The following is a 13,826-nucleotide window of genomic DNA, read 5'->3' on the forward strand; positions in this document are numbered from 1 at the left end:
TTGTTGGTAAAGAGTTGTGGATAATGTGGGTGTGTGATTTATAGTGGTGTGGGGGTGGGAGTGTGGTGTGTGTATGGGTGTCAGATGTGTGTATTTGGTATTGGCCAATGTGGTGGTGTTTTGTATGTGGGTGTCCATTCTGAGCGCGGCGGTATGTACCACCAATGGTTTACCGCCGTTGAATGTCTGCCGTGGTGATTCGTGGGTCATAATGTGATGGGCGATGTTCTGTTGGCATAACGGTGTGGGTTTTGGGACCGCCAGTTTATCACTAATCTTTGGTCTGGCGGATTTATGTATGTGGCTGTATTCTGTCGGATTGGTGTGTGTGTGTCATAATATGGTGAACGGATATTCGCCAGTGTGGCGGTAATTTGGCTGCCATCAGCATGGCGGTAAGCGCATTTACCGCCAATGTCATAATGAGGGCCAATATGTCTAATTGTAGTATCCTTCACCTGCTTCAGAAGTCGAGATCCAATGTGAAAATAATGTAGTCCTTCATATGAACCGTGGACCATGGTTTAGAAGGCATATTGACTTCCCCTTTATATCTCTCCTATGGAGTGGGTCAAGCCCTTCTCACCCTCACCCTCATGAGAAACCAATCCACTGTTGTCGACTCTGCGGCATGATCCATCTACAGACTCCTCCAAGAATATATTAAAGTCTCCTCCTGGGATAACCTAACTTTCCGTGTATTTGAAAATATAGGTGTTGTGGACCTAAGGAAAGCTTCTTGGTTAACTTTGGGGGATATAGGGCCTCTTCTCTGTAAGTGCTAGGCCCCAGCTGTATGACTAAGCTCAATACACTTTCTGCTTTGTCAGCACCACTTTTTTCACTACAGCCCTAAAGCCATGGATACAGAGTATACCAACGCCTATTGTTTTTGAGGCACAATGTGAAGACTTGCAGGGGAAAACATTTTGACATTGTATTTTTAAGCAGGAGAAAAGTATTTCCTGTAGGTGACAAATACCTCTTCCACTTTCTTTAACAAGATTTGGTAATTATGTCCTCTTTGCTGACTCATCAAAGCCTTTAACATTCAAGCTCACTATTTTTAGCCTACCAATTTATTCTGAATGCCACCATGATTTGGGCACCTACTACCGCTCACAGACTCCACCTCTAATCCCAAAGTTCTTGAGTCTCCCAAGTACCAAATCATGCAGAGGGCAAGAGCTTTCACCACCCCACTTATCCAGTCTTTCCCTATAACAAACTGAATCCAGAACCTTCAGGAGCTTGATGGGACCAGATTTGATGTTGGTCCTGATGGAACTGATTTCCTCCTTAATTTCTTTAAGCAAGTGATGTAGGCAGTCTTGTGATTTAGTTATTGGCCCTGTTGTCATCAGCCCTCTTTCCTGGGTGGACGTGCTTGAGCCAGCAGTTTGACTCCCCTTTCCCCACCTGCTAGTATGTAAGCAAACATGTTCTTAATGGAAGGGCCCCTTCTTCATCTGCCTGCCTCCATGTTGTTATCACACAGAACAAATATCTTGAGAATGCACCTAGGATATGCAGCAGAATCTATCCAGGATCACACAATATATTCTCTATGGTGTTGGGTTCCTGTTACCCCCAGCACAGTTGCTGGGCCATAGTAAAAGCTGTCTCAACTGCGCAGAGCTTGGTCACATTAAGAACCTTCAACCCACCCCCAAACTTGAACTCTCCATGCAGAGAGCAACCTTCAGCCAGAAAGTCAGTTTGTATTGTTTTTTAAATATATGTTAATTGGCAATACACCCGTTTACAATCTTAAGCACGTGCATATTCCGGCCAGTTCTTTGGAACATACAGAATATATTTTTGAACTAGACCATTTAGCATACTGGTAGGTTACTAAACTGTCAATAGTACAATACAGGCTATGCAAATGGGTCCGTAGTACACTACTCAACAGGGTCATATGCAACGCTGCCATGTAGCAACTGTCTGCTTCATGTACTAGTACCTTTACCTGAATGTGGCTAATTTTATAGTAGTAAAGTAAACTTGAACAGAATGAGGGTAGTCTATAACACCAACTGTAAGTTATTCCATGGTGTAAACTAAGGGAGGCTTATGCCTCAGAGTAGATTTGTGCATTGAGGTCTATGCCCGGGTTGGTGCAGGAAATTGAGACAAGCATTTGCAATGCAATAGGTCTCGCATTTGCTTGAGTTAGAGCTATTGGCGTTGTAAATGCATAACTGGACTTTTCTTGCCCCATAAATTGGTCAACCCTGCTGCATAATTTGGTCGTCTCTGCAACATAATTTCAATGGCTTTGCATAAACTAAAGCACTTACATTTACCTTCTTCCTCTATCTGCAGCAAATTATATATTTTTATATTATTATTTTAGGGTCCCCCCACAAAACCTGTGTGTGGGGTCCCAGAGATGACTTAGACAGAAAGGGCACATTGTGCGTTGAGTTATGGGCAAAAATGTTTTGTAAAAGGAATGCCCCACAAAGCATTATGGGACGAGTTTTGAGTGCAGCGAATATTGTAGTATCTTGACTGTAATGCTTTAGAATAGCCCCTCGAGGGAACCACTATAAAAATAAAATTTGTAAGATACATGGTCATGTAACCATATTGTCAGCCCTTGGAGAGCATAACCATGTGAAAACTGAATGGCAGAAATTAATGCAGTGTAACTATATATGTAACCCCTAGAGGGAAGAGTGCCTTACACATGTTCTGGCCTAGCAGGCCTGCTGCAACACTATCACAAACAAGGCCCTTAAAACACAAGCTATTCCCAGCTGTAAAACAAAACTTTTAGCCATGAGAGCCTAAAAAGACATTGAATAGTGGGAGAGATTACTGTTTTGGGGTCCCACCCTGAGATGAGCTAGACACAATGAGTGTGTTGTGCTGAATGGTTTGGTGGTGGTCCTATTGTCATACAACCACTACAGGCTGAGTTATGGGCAAACATGTTTTGTAAAAGGAATGCCCTTCCCAACGCATTATGGGGCAGGTTTCTGAATGCAGTGAATAATGTAGTATATTGATTGTAATGCTCACAACCGCCCCTAAAGGATACATAATAAAAATAGCATTTGTAAGAAACATGGTCACATAACCATACAGTAAGCCCCTAGAGGGCATTGTGAAAACTGGCTAATTAATCCATTTTATTATTTCTCCAGGCCTGACTTCATCCTGTGATACTAAATGCTGGACAGGCCTGAAAAACATATGCAAAAGGTTGAATGACCTTTACTAAACTAACCCTGACAAACAGCTTGAAATGCAAGGCTTGCTTCAGAGACACCTCACGAAACATACATTGCTTCATTCACCCAGGCACAGACAGACATCTGAATATCCACACAGGTCTGAGGAAAGGTTATGAAGAAACTGGTTTGGTGACGCTTGGAAAGTCCCAACCGTCTGAGAAATGTGCAGGTCACGCTTGTGATCATCTTGTATCACGCTGCTATCATTAAATGTTGTTCTACTGTGATTGGATAGATGCCTAATATATGTGTAACACCATGCATCACCTGATCAACTTCACACCATGTACTTGATGAAGAAATGACCTCTCTGTTGTTCTGATTGTGTGATGTATTTTCACATTTTTATGATCTTCATGCATAAAAGATTGTATTGGAGTTCCGCAATTCGGACTGCTTGGACTTGGCCTCTCAAGCCATCAGTTCCTGTATTAAATTGTCTTTCTTTATACTCTAAGGGCTGGCCTCTGGTTTTGTTCCTGCCCTGAAGGAGGCCTCAACAGCATTCCAACATGAAACCAGAATGGCAGAAAGAAATGCAGTGTAACCGTATATGTAGCCCCTGGAGGTTGTAGTGCCTTACATATTTCCAGGCCTAGCAGGCCTAATGCAATACTATTATTTCAGCCCACCCCCCCAAAAAAAAAAAAAAAATGGCTGGCCAAAGGCATATCATCATGTGAAGGGTGTTGTCAACTATGGAAGACGTGACTGATTTATGGCAAATATGATTTATGACCGGTTACATTGTATATGACTCTGTCAGAATGATTTATGAGACTGTCAAAATGATGTATGGCCCTGTCAGTGATTTATGAATGCAATAACGTACAAGTACCAATCATACAAATAAAATAAAACTGGCCAAGAATTCCCAAAAAACACAACCCATGCCTTGTGTATTTTCTGCATGAGTCGTTATATGTGAATGTTTGGAGTGGGGCAGGTATGGGGGTTATCCTTTAGAAGCCCAGTCGTTTCCTTTTTGGTAATTTACAACAGGCAGCCATGAGACGGAGCAGTATACTGATTCACTTTTAACGACTGACCGAGAGAAACCAGCTACAATGAAACAATGGATAACTAGAGCCACACACAGGACTCTCCTGAGTCACAGTGAAAGGATTTCCAGCTCCTGGGCTTTTGAAAAGATAAGAATTCAAAACCAATAGATTAACATAAGAGACAGGTCCACGAAATTCCCAGAACAAGATGGGATGGAAACTAATTGACACCACCACCAAGGGGAATGGCTCTCTCCAAAATTCACAGAAAGCATCATATAAAATAACAAATGTAAATCTTATGGCCCCTAAAAGACTTACCAAAATCCAACACTCCCTGTCATTCTGAACTAACCACAGACCAACTTCAAGGACTTTCACAACCGGTACATTTAATGAAAACCAACTATAACCTGACACACTGTGTTTGCACAGTGGAAAGATCTCCTGACCAAACTGTTGTACAAATATCAGATTCACTGGTGACTGTATACACTTTTGTCAAAACTCATGTTATGAATATGTGGAAATAGAGGAAGAACTTATGTTTTTTTAATCCCCATTTCTCTCTTGCTGTATATGATATGTCTATAATGAAATATACCGCTGCAAGAAAGAAAGCTCTAGATATTGCATTGAATACCAACGTGATGACGAATTGTCTGGACTCCCTTTGATATGCAAATAATAGCACAAAGACAAAAAATGAAATCTTTTTATGTTTAGGCACCTGAATATGTGCTCTAACCTCCTGTGACACATGGGCCCACCTTGGTTACACAAATTTGAATAGTGCGGCCAACACTCATTTTTGGCACATGTTCAAGTACCCAGTGACCAACTTTTGAGTGAATTAACCTCAAATACTTCAATATTTAGGAGAGCACTTTTGAGTTCCAAGATATCAGAATCTTTAAGCGCAGCCTTTTCTTAAAGGGGGAAGGGGCAGATGTACTCACAGCAAGCAAACATGGGGAGCTAGAAGAAAATAGGGCACCGTGGCAGAAGAATGCCTTATGACAGTTTTCTACTCGAGATGAAGGCTGTCTTGAAAGCTGCATACCAGCTCCTGAGCTCTTGGTGCTTCCGGTAATCCCAGTGCATTCTCCCTTTCCTCACCCCCGTCCTCACCTTGATGATGTTGTTCCCCGCCACCATTTTGAACAGCACCGTCGGGGTTCAAAGGGAGAACCGGGGCTTCCATGGAACGTTCAGTGACCATACAGGGGACGTCAACCTTTGTCTAGTGCACAGTTATGGCCTACAGGAATCACTGCCTGGAGCTCTTAGCCCCACATGCTGTGCTGGAACACGTAATCGACTCACTGTTTCTCCCTCACTCAGAGACCATGTGCGTCTATCTCCAGCAGGACCTCAAAAAGGGGTTTTGACGTCACTTCCGTATATAGTTGGAAAGCGTGAACAACTTCCTCACAGAAATTCTACAGCGTCTGCTTGTGCGCTGCTTGCAAAATAAGGGACGTAGCTGAAACGTAGTGTCTCTCACATAGACATCAACTCACGGCCCCTTAGTTGCCATGCTGGGGTTAGGTAGGCAAATGTCACAGACGCACAGTCTAACAAGCGACTGCCTCCTGGTCACTCTGCTCAGTGTAAGCCATGACTGTCACAAAGTGGCAGGGGAGGGATGGAAACAGGAAGCCTGGAAAAACAGCCTCTTAACATTTATGTTATAATGAAAGAAATAGACTGGCTCGGATGAAAAGCTCAGGTTTATTGGAACAGTGGCACTACTGCCTAAATGCAGAGCAAATGTAATCAGATAAGAACATGATTTACAGACCTGCTTACTGAAACAGACGCCAGAGCGACTGAAAAACATCTAGTGCTGTTCAAAGGCTCTGAGAGAAATGTAAACATAGTCCCAAACAGATGCTACAATGGGACAAGTGAAAGGGTACAATTACTGGTGCACTGCTCTTTCGGAGAGGAAAAGGAGGAACAAAGAGGCAGGACTGACCACTAGCAAGCAAGGATTTTTAAATGACACTAAAATGAACAAATGAAATGGCTTTAAGCCCACAGATGTGTATTAGAGGCCGTTCGCTTCCGCTCAACCTAAAAAAGGGAAAGGCAGCTTCAGGAATAACCAAGGGAATCACACATAGAGGTGGCAGTACAGCTATCCTATACGTATGGGGCATGTATATATGTTGAGTGAAGAAATCCTAAATCAGCACCAATGCGGTATTAATGGAACTGTATACCAAGTGCTAATTTTCCATAATTGGGAGTGGAATTCAGGGGGGTCTAGTGTGGTCCTTATGTTCAAAATAGGTTATGCATAACTCATCCTGTTTGCTAGTGATAGGGTACACCCACATTCAACATGTTTCCTCCTTATGTAGTGTTGTGCTCTCACTAGGCGTGTATCTCTTCGCTGCCACTTCCCATTGTTTAACATTCAGGCACTTAATGAATTTCCATCACACTGTGAAAACACATTTTGCCAGGATCAACAGCAAATCTCTGAATCCGGTCCCCCCAATCTCATTTATGGCAAGGGGCAAGTCCCCCAAGACAGGCCTCAGGAGTTGTATAACAATCCCTTCCTGTCACTCGGTTCAAGGAGTTTTGCCTTTGCTGTGAAAGTCTGCTCCTTCGACTAGACAGCAGGGAGAGATCGCTAGCCCAGCTTGCCAAGCATATAAGGAGTCAGTTAAGCTCTGTGTTTTTGATAATACTGAACGAGGTGCAGTCTAGCATTACGGGACACACTTCTAGGATCTTCAAGGAATGTTTCCCATTCTTTATCTGTGAGGGGGCATTCTAAAGCTGCTTGCATCAGAGTTAACGTTTGATTAGGAAAGTAGTGTGTAAAGTCTGTAATGAGCCACATAACCAAGTTATTAATTGCCTACCGTGCCATTAATAAAATGCATCTGCACATAACTTTGTGGTTGCGGTTCAGATTCACTCATACCCAAGAAGGCGTGCATTAATGTCTGTAAGGAATGATCAATGTGGGAGTGTTGTGGTGGTAAGTAAGGAGTCGAAGGAGATCAGTATTCCATTTTCAAACATGTCTGTTTAGGAAGTTAAACTGGCTTTTTCCAGCTAGTCACTATTCTGCTGTTACTCCTTGCCAGATTGACAATCAAAAAAAGCAAGGGATATTTTAGGAGCATACAAAGTGCATTGACCTTAATTGTGCTGCACTTTTTTTGTGGTTCATGTAAATTGCATCTAATCCGCCATCAGGAAAGCCACAGTGTTTGGGGCCCCTCGACCACCATGTTCCACCCAGTGTTTCAAGGTCTCTGGTGCCACCCTGGGATGACCACCATTCCTAATCAGGTCCAATGATAGTATTGTAGCGTAATAGTACATGAGGCTGGGTAGCATTGTCATTTTCCAGAGCACTATCTGACCTACAACTGTAAGAGGGCAGGATGTCACCTGAGACCCGCAGCGACCTTACCCCTTTACCAGTATTGTCTCTGATTAGATCTGCTTGTGTGTGATAAATCTGAACATTGAGATATCTGAAAGTAGAGGCTTCCTATCTACGGAGAGTGGTGGAAGTAACCTCCCAATCTCAAGGGGATCTACATTGCAGCAAGTAGTTTCCAGTTTTAAACCTTCCGCCTTTTTGTCCAGGCTATTTTCTGAATGAAGCCAGTTCGCTTGTGATATTCCCTTTGTCTTTTTCTGCCTCTTGTATGTACAATAAGTCTTTTGGTATGTTAAGGTCACTGCCCAGCAGGTGTCCTGCCTGTAAGTGTACCAGGCATCAGGTCCTGCAGTGATTCCATTGCTGTGGCCACCCCAGTACCTCATTTCCCAAGGTGCTTGAAAGACTGCGCCTCTTGGTGGGGCCACAGCATTTTCCTTGTGACTTATGCTGGCACCTTTAGTGCTATAGATTCTCATCTAACTTCCTAGGTTGGTGCGGGCCAATGACTTTCTGCAGCCGGTGCATAGGGCGATCGTCCCACATTAGGTCTGTGCCCTTCACTTTCTCCTCAGCTTTCCTTAGATTTCCAGTTAGTGGGGTGGCCAACCAAGCCCATCAGTCTCCAGAGGCACAGCAGAATCAAAGGGCCATGGCTCAATCACCTGTTAGCCCCAATCAATCTCTCACCTCTTCTAGCGGTTTGCCATCTAGGCAGATCCTCAGACGGTAGGCACAACTCTTCCTTGCATCTTTTCTCCGGGTACCACATTAAGACCCACCTTAAGACCCACCTCTTACCACTGGAAAGTAGGCTGCCAGCAGGGTCTGGAGAGGAACAGCATGGCAAGATGGCTGCTTCCTGACTTGAGGTCCATACTGTTGCATCTTCTCACCCAGCGGATGTTAGACCATCAAAGAGCACCTTGGCTCTACACTGCAGTGTTTTCCCAGCACTTTCACAGTTTGTTGTGACCAACAAGACATGGGTCAGGCCCTGGCAGGTCAAGATTTGGGGAAGGGAGGGAGTGGAGCATTTAGGTCTCACATCCTACTGCCACTTCCTCCAACAAGATAGCTTATCTAAAATTTGACAAGAGCAAATAGATTCCCTCTGTAAATCAAAAATGTATACTCTCTGTTCCAAAAAGATTGCATCTGAAGAAGAACATTCACTAACATTTTTTCCACAACAATCTACAGTAGAAACGTCTCTGGATTCTCTATATCTCAAACGTTATTTGAAGTTTTAGCTTGATAGAGCAAAATACTTTCACAGCTTTGACCAACTATTTGCTTCATACGGGAATTCTCACAAAGGAAGCCCTATGTCAAAACAGGTCATAGCATACTGATTGCAACATGTATCTCCTTCACCCATGCTAAGCCTACGACCTTCTTGTAGACTGAATAAGTGTATTTAATGAGGGGCATGGCTTCCACAGGCACTTGATGGACACATGCACATGGTGACTTCATCCTTAACCCACGCCTTCACCAAACATTACTGCCTGGATGTCAAGGCAAAGCTGAAACTCAAGTGGGGAAGGCAGTTCCATGGAAACTATTTCACTAATGTGGACCTCATTTACAACTATTGCATTATGCTTTATGTACTGCTTTGGGAATTCCTAATTAAAGCATGTGAATCTGTGAAAAATAAAGTGCTGGAGAAGAAAATGTTGCTTACCTGTAAATACAGTTCTGCAGCACTACTAGCTTTGATTAGTTCACATGTTGCCAATCTTTTCCCCGGTTATGAGGCTACCAAGAAATCCATGTGAAAAGTTACAAAACTCTGACAGTTAGTGCCTCTGAGTAGGTTTGGAGCTTCAAGCCTCTCCATTCAATTGGCTGGACTTTGCTCATAAAATGAGCAGCAGTGGTTCCTCCATTTGAGCAGAGGAGCGTCCCTCCCCCTCTGCAAAAACAGCACAGGTGAAAAATGAATTGATACTGAAATGCTTTTTTACCATTTTATTTTTCACAGCTGCTGTCAGGCTGAGTCAAGTCAGGAACGAGCGCTGCTATTGCTGCTGATTTACAGCATGGGAAAAGTGATGCACACTCCTGTTTAAAGTGAGCATGTCAGTTTGGCCGGCTGTCTTGTGATGGCCAAAGTGACATGCACACTGTAAACCTCTCCACTCGAGCTGTCTAAGAGAGCTGCATGGAAACAAGGCACAGATCCTCAGTGCCTAAAGGAGCATCGAGCAAGCCCGCTCCAACCAATCCTGGTGCTGCTCTCATGCTGCTAAGATTATCAGCAGCATGAGAAAAGCATCTGGAGTGGTGGAAGGGATATGGCTGAGGCTCTGAGACTTGTGCTGAGACTTCTGAAGAGGAGAATACAGAAGACGTGTGGTTAAGTAAATATTTTATTATTATTTATTTTTTGACCCACTGACAGGCATTGTGAGAAACTCACACTGCCTTCAGTCTCATGTTCAGAGCTCTCAGTCATGGCCCATTATAAATAAAACACTCTTAACGGGCCATGATTGAGAGCTTTGGAGTTGAGGCTAAAGGCATTCACCACAATGCGTGTCTGTGGGTAAAACCATCCACTTCGCTCCGGCATCCCTCCAGAATTACACATCACCACCAGTCACTGAAAATGAGGTGGATGAGGTACAGCAGTTTTAAGTTTTTCAATGTTATTTGATTTACTGGCATACTGATGTGTTAGCATTAACTGCTAAGGGTTCTCAGCATTTATCTGGGGAATTACTCAACCATGTGAATCTATGAAAGATCCAAAGCCACAGAACTGTAGTTGCAGGGAAGTAACTTTTTTTAATCCTTATCACAATACAGAAATTTGTACGATTGTTTGAAAGAACCATTGTGTCTTCCATTTGCATGTCTCAACTGTGTTCAGGGGCAGTTTTCAAGGCTAGTAATCCACTAGGAGCCATTAGGGAGAACTAATAAACCAATATCATAAGAAGTCCAGCTACATCAACTGTATGTGGATAGAGACCAATTTGGCTGTATTGTGTTTTATAGCAGCAAGCAGTTCAGCGATAGTGGCAAAAAGTAGCAATCAGACTTTCACTGATCCCAAAACATGTCCTCCTCTGACTAGCATCCCTCTTCCTTATGACTCTCCTTTACTTAGGTCTACTCCCTGGAATCTTTGTCAATAGTTCAGTGTAATGAAAATGGAGATGACAAGACCAAAGGAGGGCATGACAAGGATGAAGACAGGTAGCATGAGAAAAAAAATAGGGTAAGATGCAGGCGTGTGATCACAGTGTATGCAGAGTGTAAAGGAGATGTAATGTAGAGAAAGAGGGAATATGCGTGAAAGAAAGCAGTGTGAATAGCATATTAAAGAAAGCAAGAAGTAAGAGAATCATTGCAAGAGCAAGTGAGAGGATGAGCTGACAGGATGTGAGGAACAAATATGCAGGAAAGTCTGTGGGGTGTCTGAAGGAGTTGGTGTTAGAGATGGTGGCAGAAGTGTGTGATGCACACAGGAGTGAGAACAAAAATGGTGTGGAACATGCGCCAGAAAGTATGGAATGTAGGATAGTGAAAGGGAAGAGATGGTTGAGTGGGAGTCTGTGCTGGGGAAAAGTATTTGTGGGAGGAGGCATGTATGATAGAAGACACCTGAGAGAGGAAGGCGTTTGAGGGTAAGCAAGTTTGAGCAAGAAAGGTGAGGGACAGTAAGATGAGTGCCAAAGAAGGGCATGACAAATAAGTGGATGAGGGACTGAGTTAAAGGGGAGGAGAGAAAGAAGAATTAGTATAGAAAATAGTAACAAGTTGACGTTGTGTAAAAGAAAGGGAGGGCAAGGAGGACCGCGTTAAAAGGAAGAAACTACCTCAGAAAGAGGGTGAGTGGACAGAAAAAAATGAAAACAGAACAAGAGAGTGTGAGAACAAGAATGTGGGCAGGGAAGACTGAACAGATAGGAAACTGAAATAAGATGGAGCGAGGCATGGAGTCTCTGAATAGGGAAGCACACAACATTTTTGTTGAAAAATGAGGTCGGGTGCCATGGAGCATGTTAAACATTTGCTGGTGAGTCGTACTGTCTTGAAAGAACACTACCCAGTGATACCCAATAACCACAATAGTTAGCCGCTGTGATTTTTGTTTATTTCCTCCAGGCACCGTGTGCTTATTTTCTGTAACGCTGAACAAATATATATGTGTGTGTGTATATATATAAAACTCCTCTGGTGTAAAGGTAAACATTGTACATTATCAGGTTGGATCACTGGAGCAGGCCATGTTAGATGCCCTCGTCATGGACAGAGTTGCCTTTGTAAAGCTTCTCATTGAGAATGGAGTCAGCATACATCGGTTTCTTACAATTGGCAGGCTGGAGGAACTATACAACACAGTAAGTGCCCATTTATTCCTTTTCACACTGTGAACACATTTGTATTAACCAGTGTTTAAAGGAAAATGCAGTTATGGTCTGAAACAATGGTTGCCTAAAGAATATATTAATTTGTGGAGACAAAAACATAACTAACAAACTAAAAACACTGAACATAAATACACCATAGGATCTCCAAATACAGATCTGTCTAACGACTAAACTCTGGGGTATAATGATTTTATGCCTTTTTGTTACAAAAATATTTGCGATTGCATGCCTATTTCCAGCATGAGTGCCATTAATGCTTCTATGTATAAGTCAACAACTCCACTTATATCTAATCCAGCGGAAGATCCCAAAGACTGTTTTTGTGTAGCCCCACAACTGAAATATGGTGAAAATATATTCCACCTTGTTGGCATTTCATCTTGAATTGGCTCTTCTTACTATGATGTATTGTAACAGGGTAAGCTTCTTCAGTAAACTGCAGACATAACCGACGGTAGATAGGGATTGAACATAATTTATTTATGCAACTAGAGTAAATCCTTACATGCCCTTTCATTGTTTGATGGCGAAAAAACATTTTATCAAATACGATGGGAAATCGGATAGTGTTTCGTAAAGTGGGATTCACCCTACATTCTCAAATGTATCCTCCCCTATTTCTGAGGCCCCCCTCACCAGATTTGGGACTAATGTACAGTACTCTTCAAAACTGTGTTTACAACGTGGAACAAGAGAGAACTGCGACTTCAATTTGCTTTTCTTGTGCTGGCCATAGAACATCTGGAACAGAAGATGAGGCAGAGGGAAACTATGGCATATATGGTCAGAAACACAAAACATCCTAGGAGCTTTTGAGGGATCATGCTAAATTGTTCACTTTTTTCTAATTATAAATTAAGTATTCAAAGTTCACAGCACTGAATCTTACTTGTTGTTTCAATATAATGTGCTCCATAAATAACTTTGAATGGAATTGAGTAGTTAGGCAAATACATAACCCATCTGCATGAGTCTGTAGACAGCAATAATACCACTTTGTATTGCATTTTCTCGGTCATCGAGTGCTGTACTGAATTAGTCCTGTATAGACAGAATCCCAAGCAATATGAAAAAAAGGCATTTTCATCTCGTTTGGAGACATGCACCCTCATTTCGACTGACCGCCAATATTGGACCGACAGTTAGCTGCCTATGCGGCCAGGAACCCGCCAGCCGCATTTGGACATCCCGGCTGGGCCGGCGGGCGGAAACAGTTTCCGCCGGCTGGCCCAGCGGGGAGCAGGGCGGTAACATTGCAGCTGGCTCCTAATGGAGCTGGCGGCAATGTGGCGGTGTGGCGGGTGCAGCAGCACCTGTCACGCTTTCCACTGTCTGCCAAGCAGACAGTGGAAATCACGATGGGGATGTGCCTGGGTGCCCCTGAGTCTCCTTACCGCCAGCCTTTTCATGGCGGTGTTTACCGCCATGGACAGGCTGGCGGTAAGGGGAGTCAGAATCCCCAGGCCCTGGCGGACTGCGACCGCCGGGACCGGCGTGGCGGTATACTGCCAGTCCCGGCGGCATGACGTGGTGCTTTCGCCACGGTCATGATATGGCTGGAGGTACTGCGAGCCTGTTGGCGGTACTTCCGCCACTTTAACCCTGGTGGTCACCGACCGCCAGGGTTAAAATGAGGGCCATGGTGTCCAATTGTTTCCACAAGTTTACAATAGACCTATTAGTCCCAGAGATTGAACAGTATATTTATGCTGCTTAGTTTTCCCTTTGTTGACGAACTGTCAGTAAAGTGGAGCTATAGTCGTGCTTGAGCTCT

At 43.4% G+C, this 13,826-nt stretch overlaps 1 protein-coding gene across 3 annotated transcripts in view; it reads left to right on the forward strand.

Annotated features, from left to right (window-relative positions):
• Positions 1 to 13,826, forward strand: part of LOC138284105 (transient receptor potential cation channel subfamily M member 7-like) — a 1,183,984-nt gene that overhangs the window by 517,542 nt on the left and 652,616 nt on the right. For all 3 annotated transcript variants that reach the window (XM_069222537.1, XM_069222536.1, XM_069222538.1), the window contains exon 12: positions 11,888 to 12,022. In XM_069222537.1, coding sequence (XP_069078638.1) covers positions 11,888 to 12,022 — 135 coding nt within the window. The remainder of the gene's footprint in view (positions 1 to 11,887; positions 12,023 to 13,826) is intronic.

This window comes from Pleurodeles waltl, chromosome 3_1 (assembly GCF_031143425.1).
Source record: "Pleurodeles waltl isolate 20211129_DDA chromosome 3_1, aPleWal1.hap1.20221129, whole genome shotgun sequence".
In the NCBI taxonomy this organism is placed as follows: domain Eukaryota; kingdom Metazoa; phylum Chordata; class Amphibia; order Caudata; family Salamandridae; genus Pleurodeles; species Pleurodeles waltl.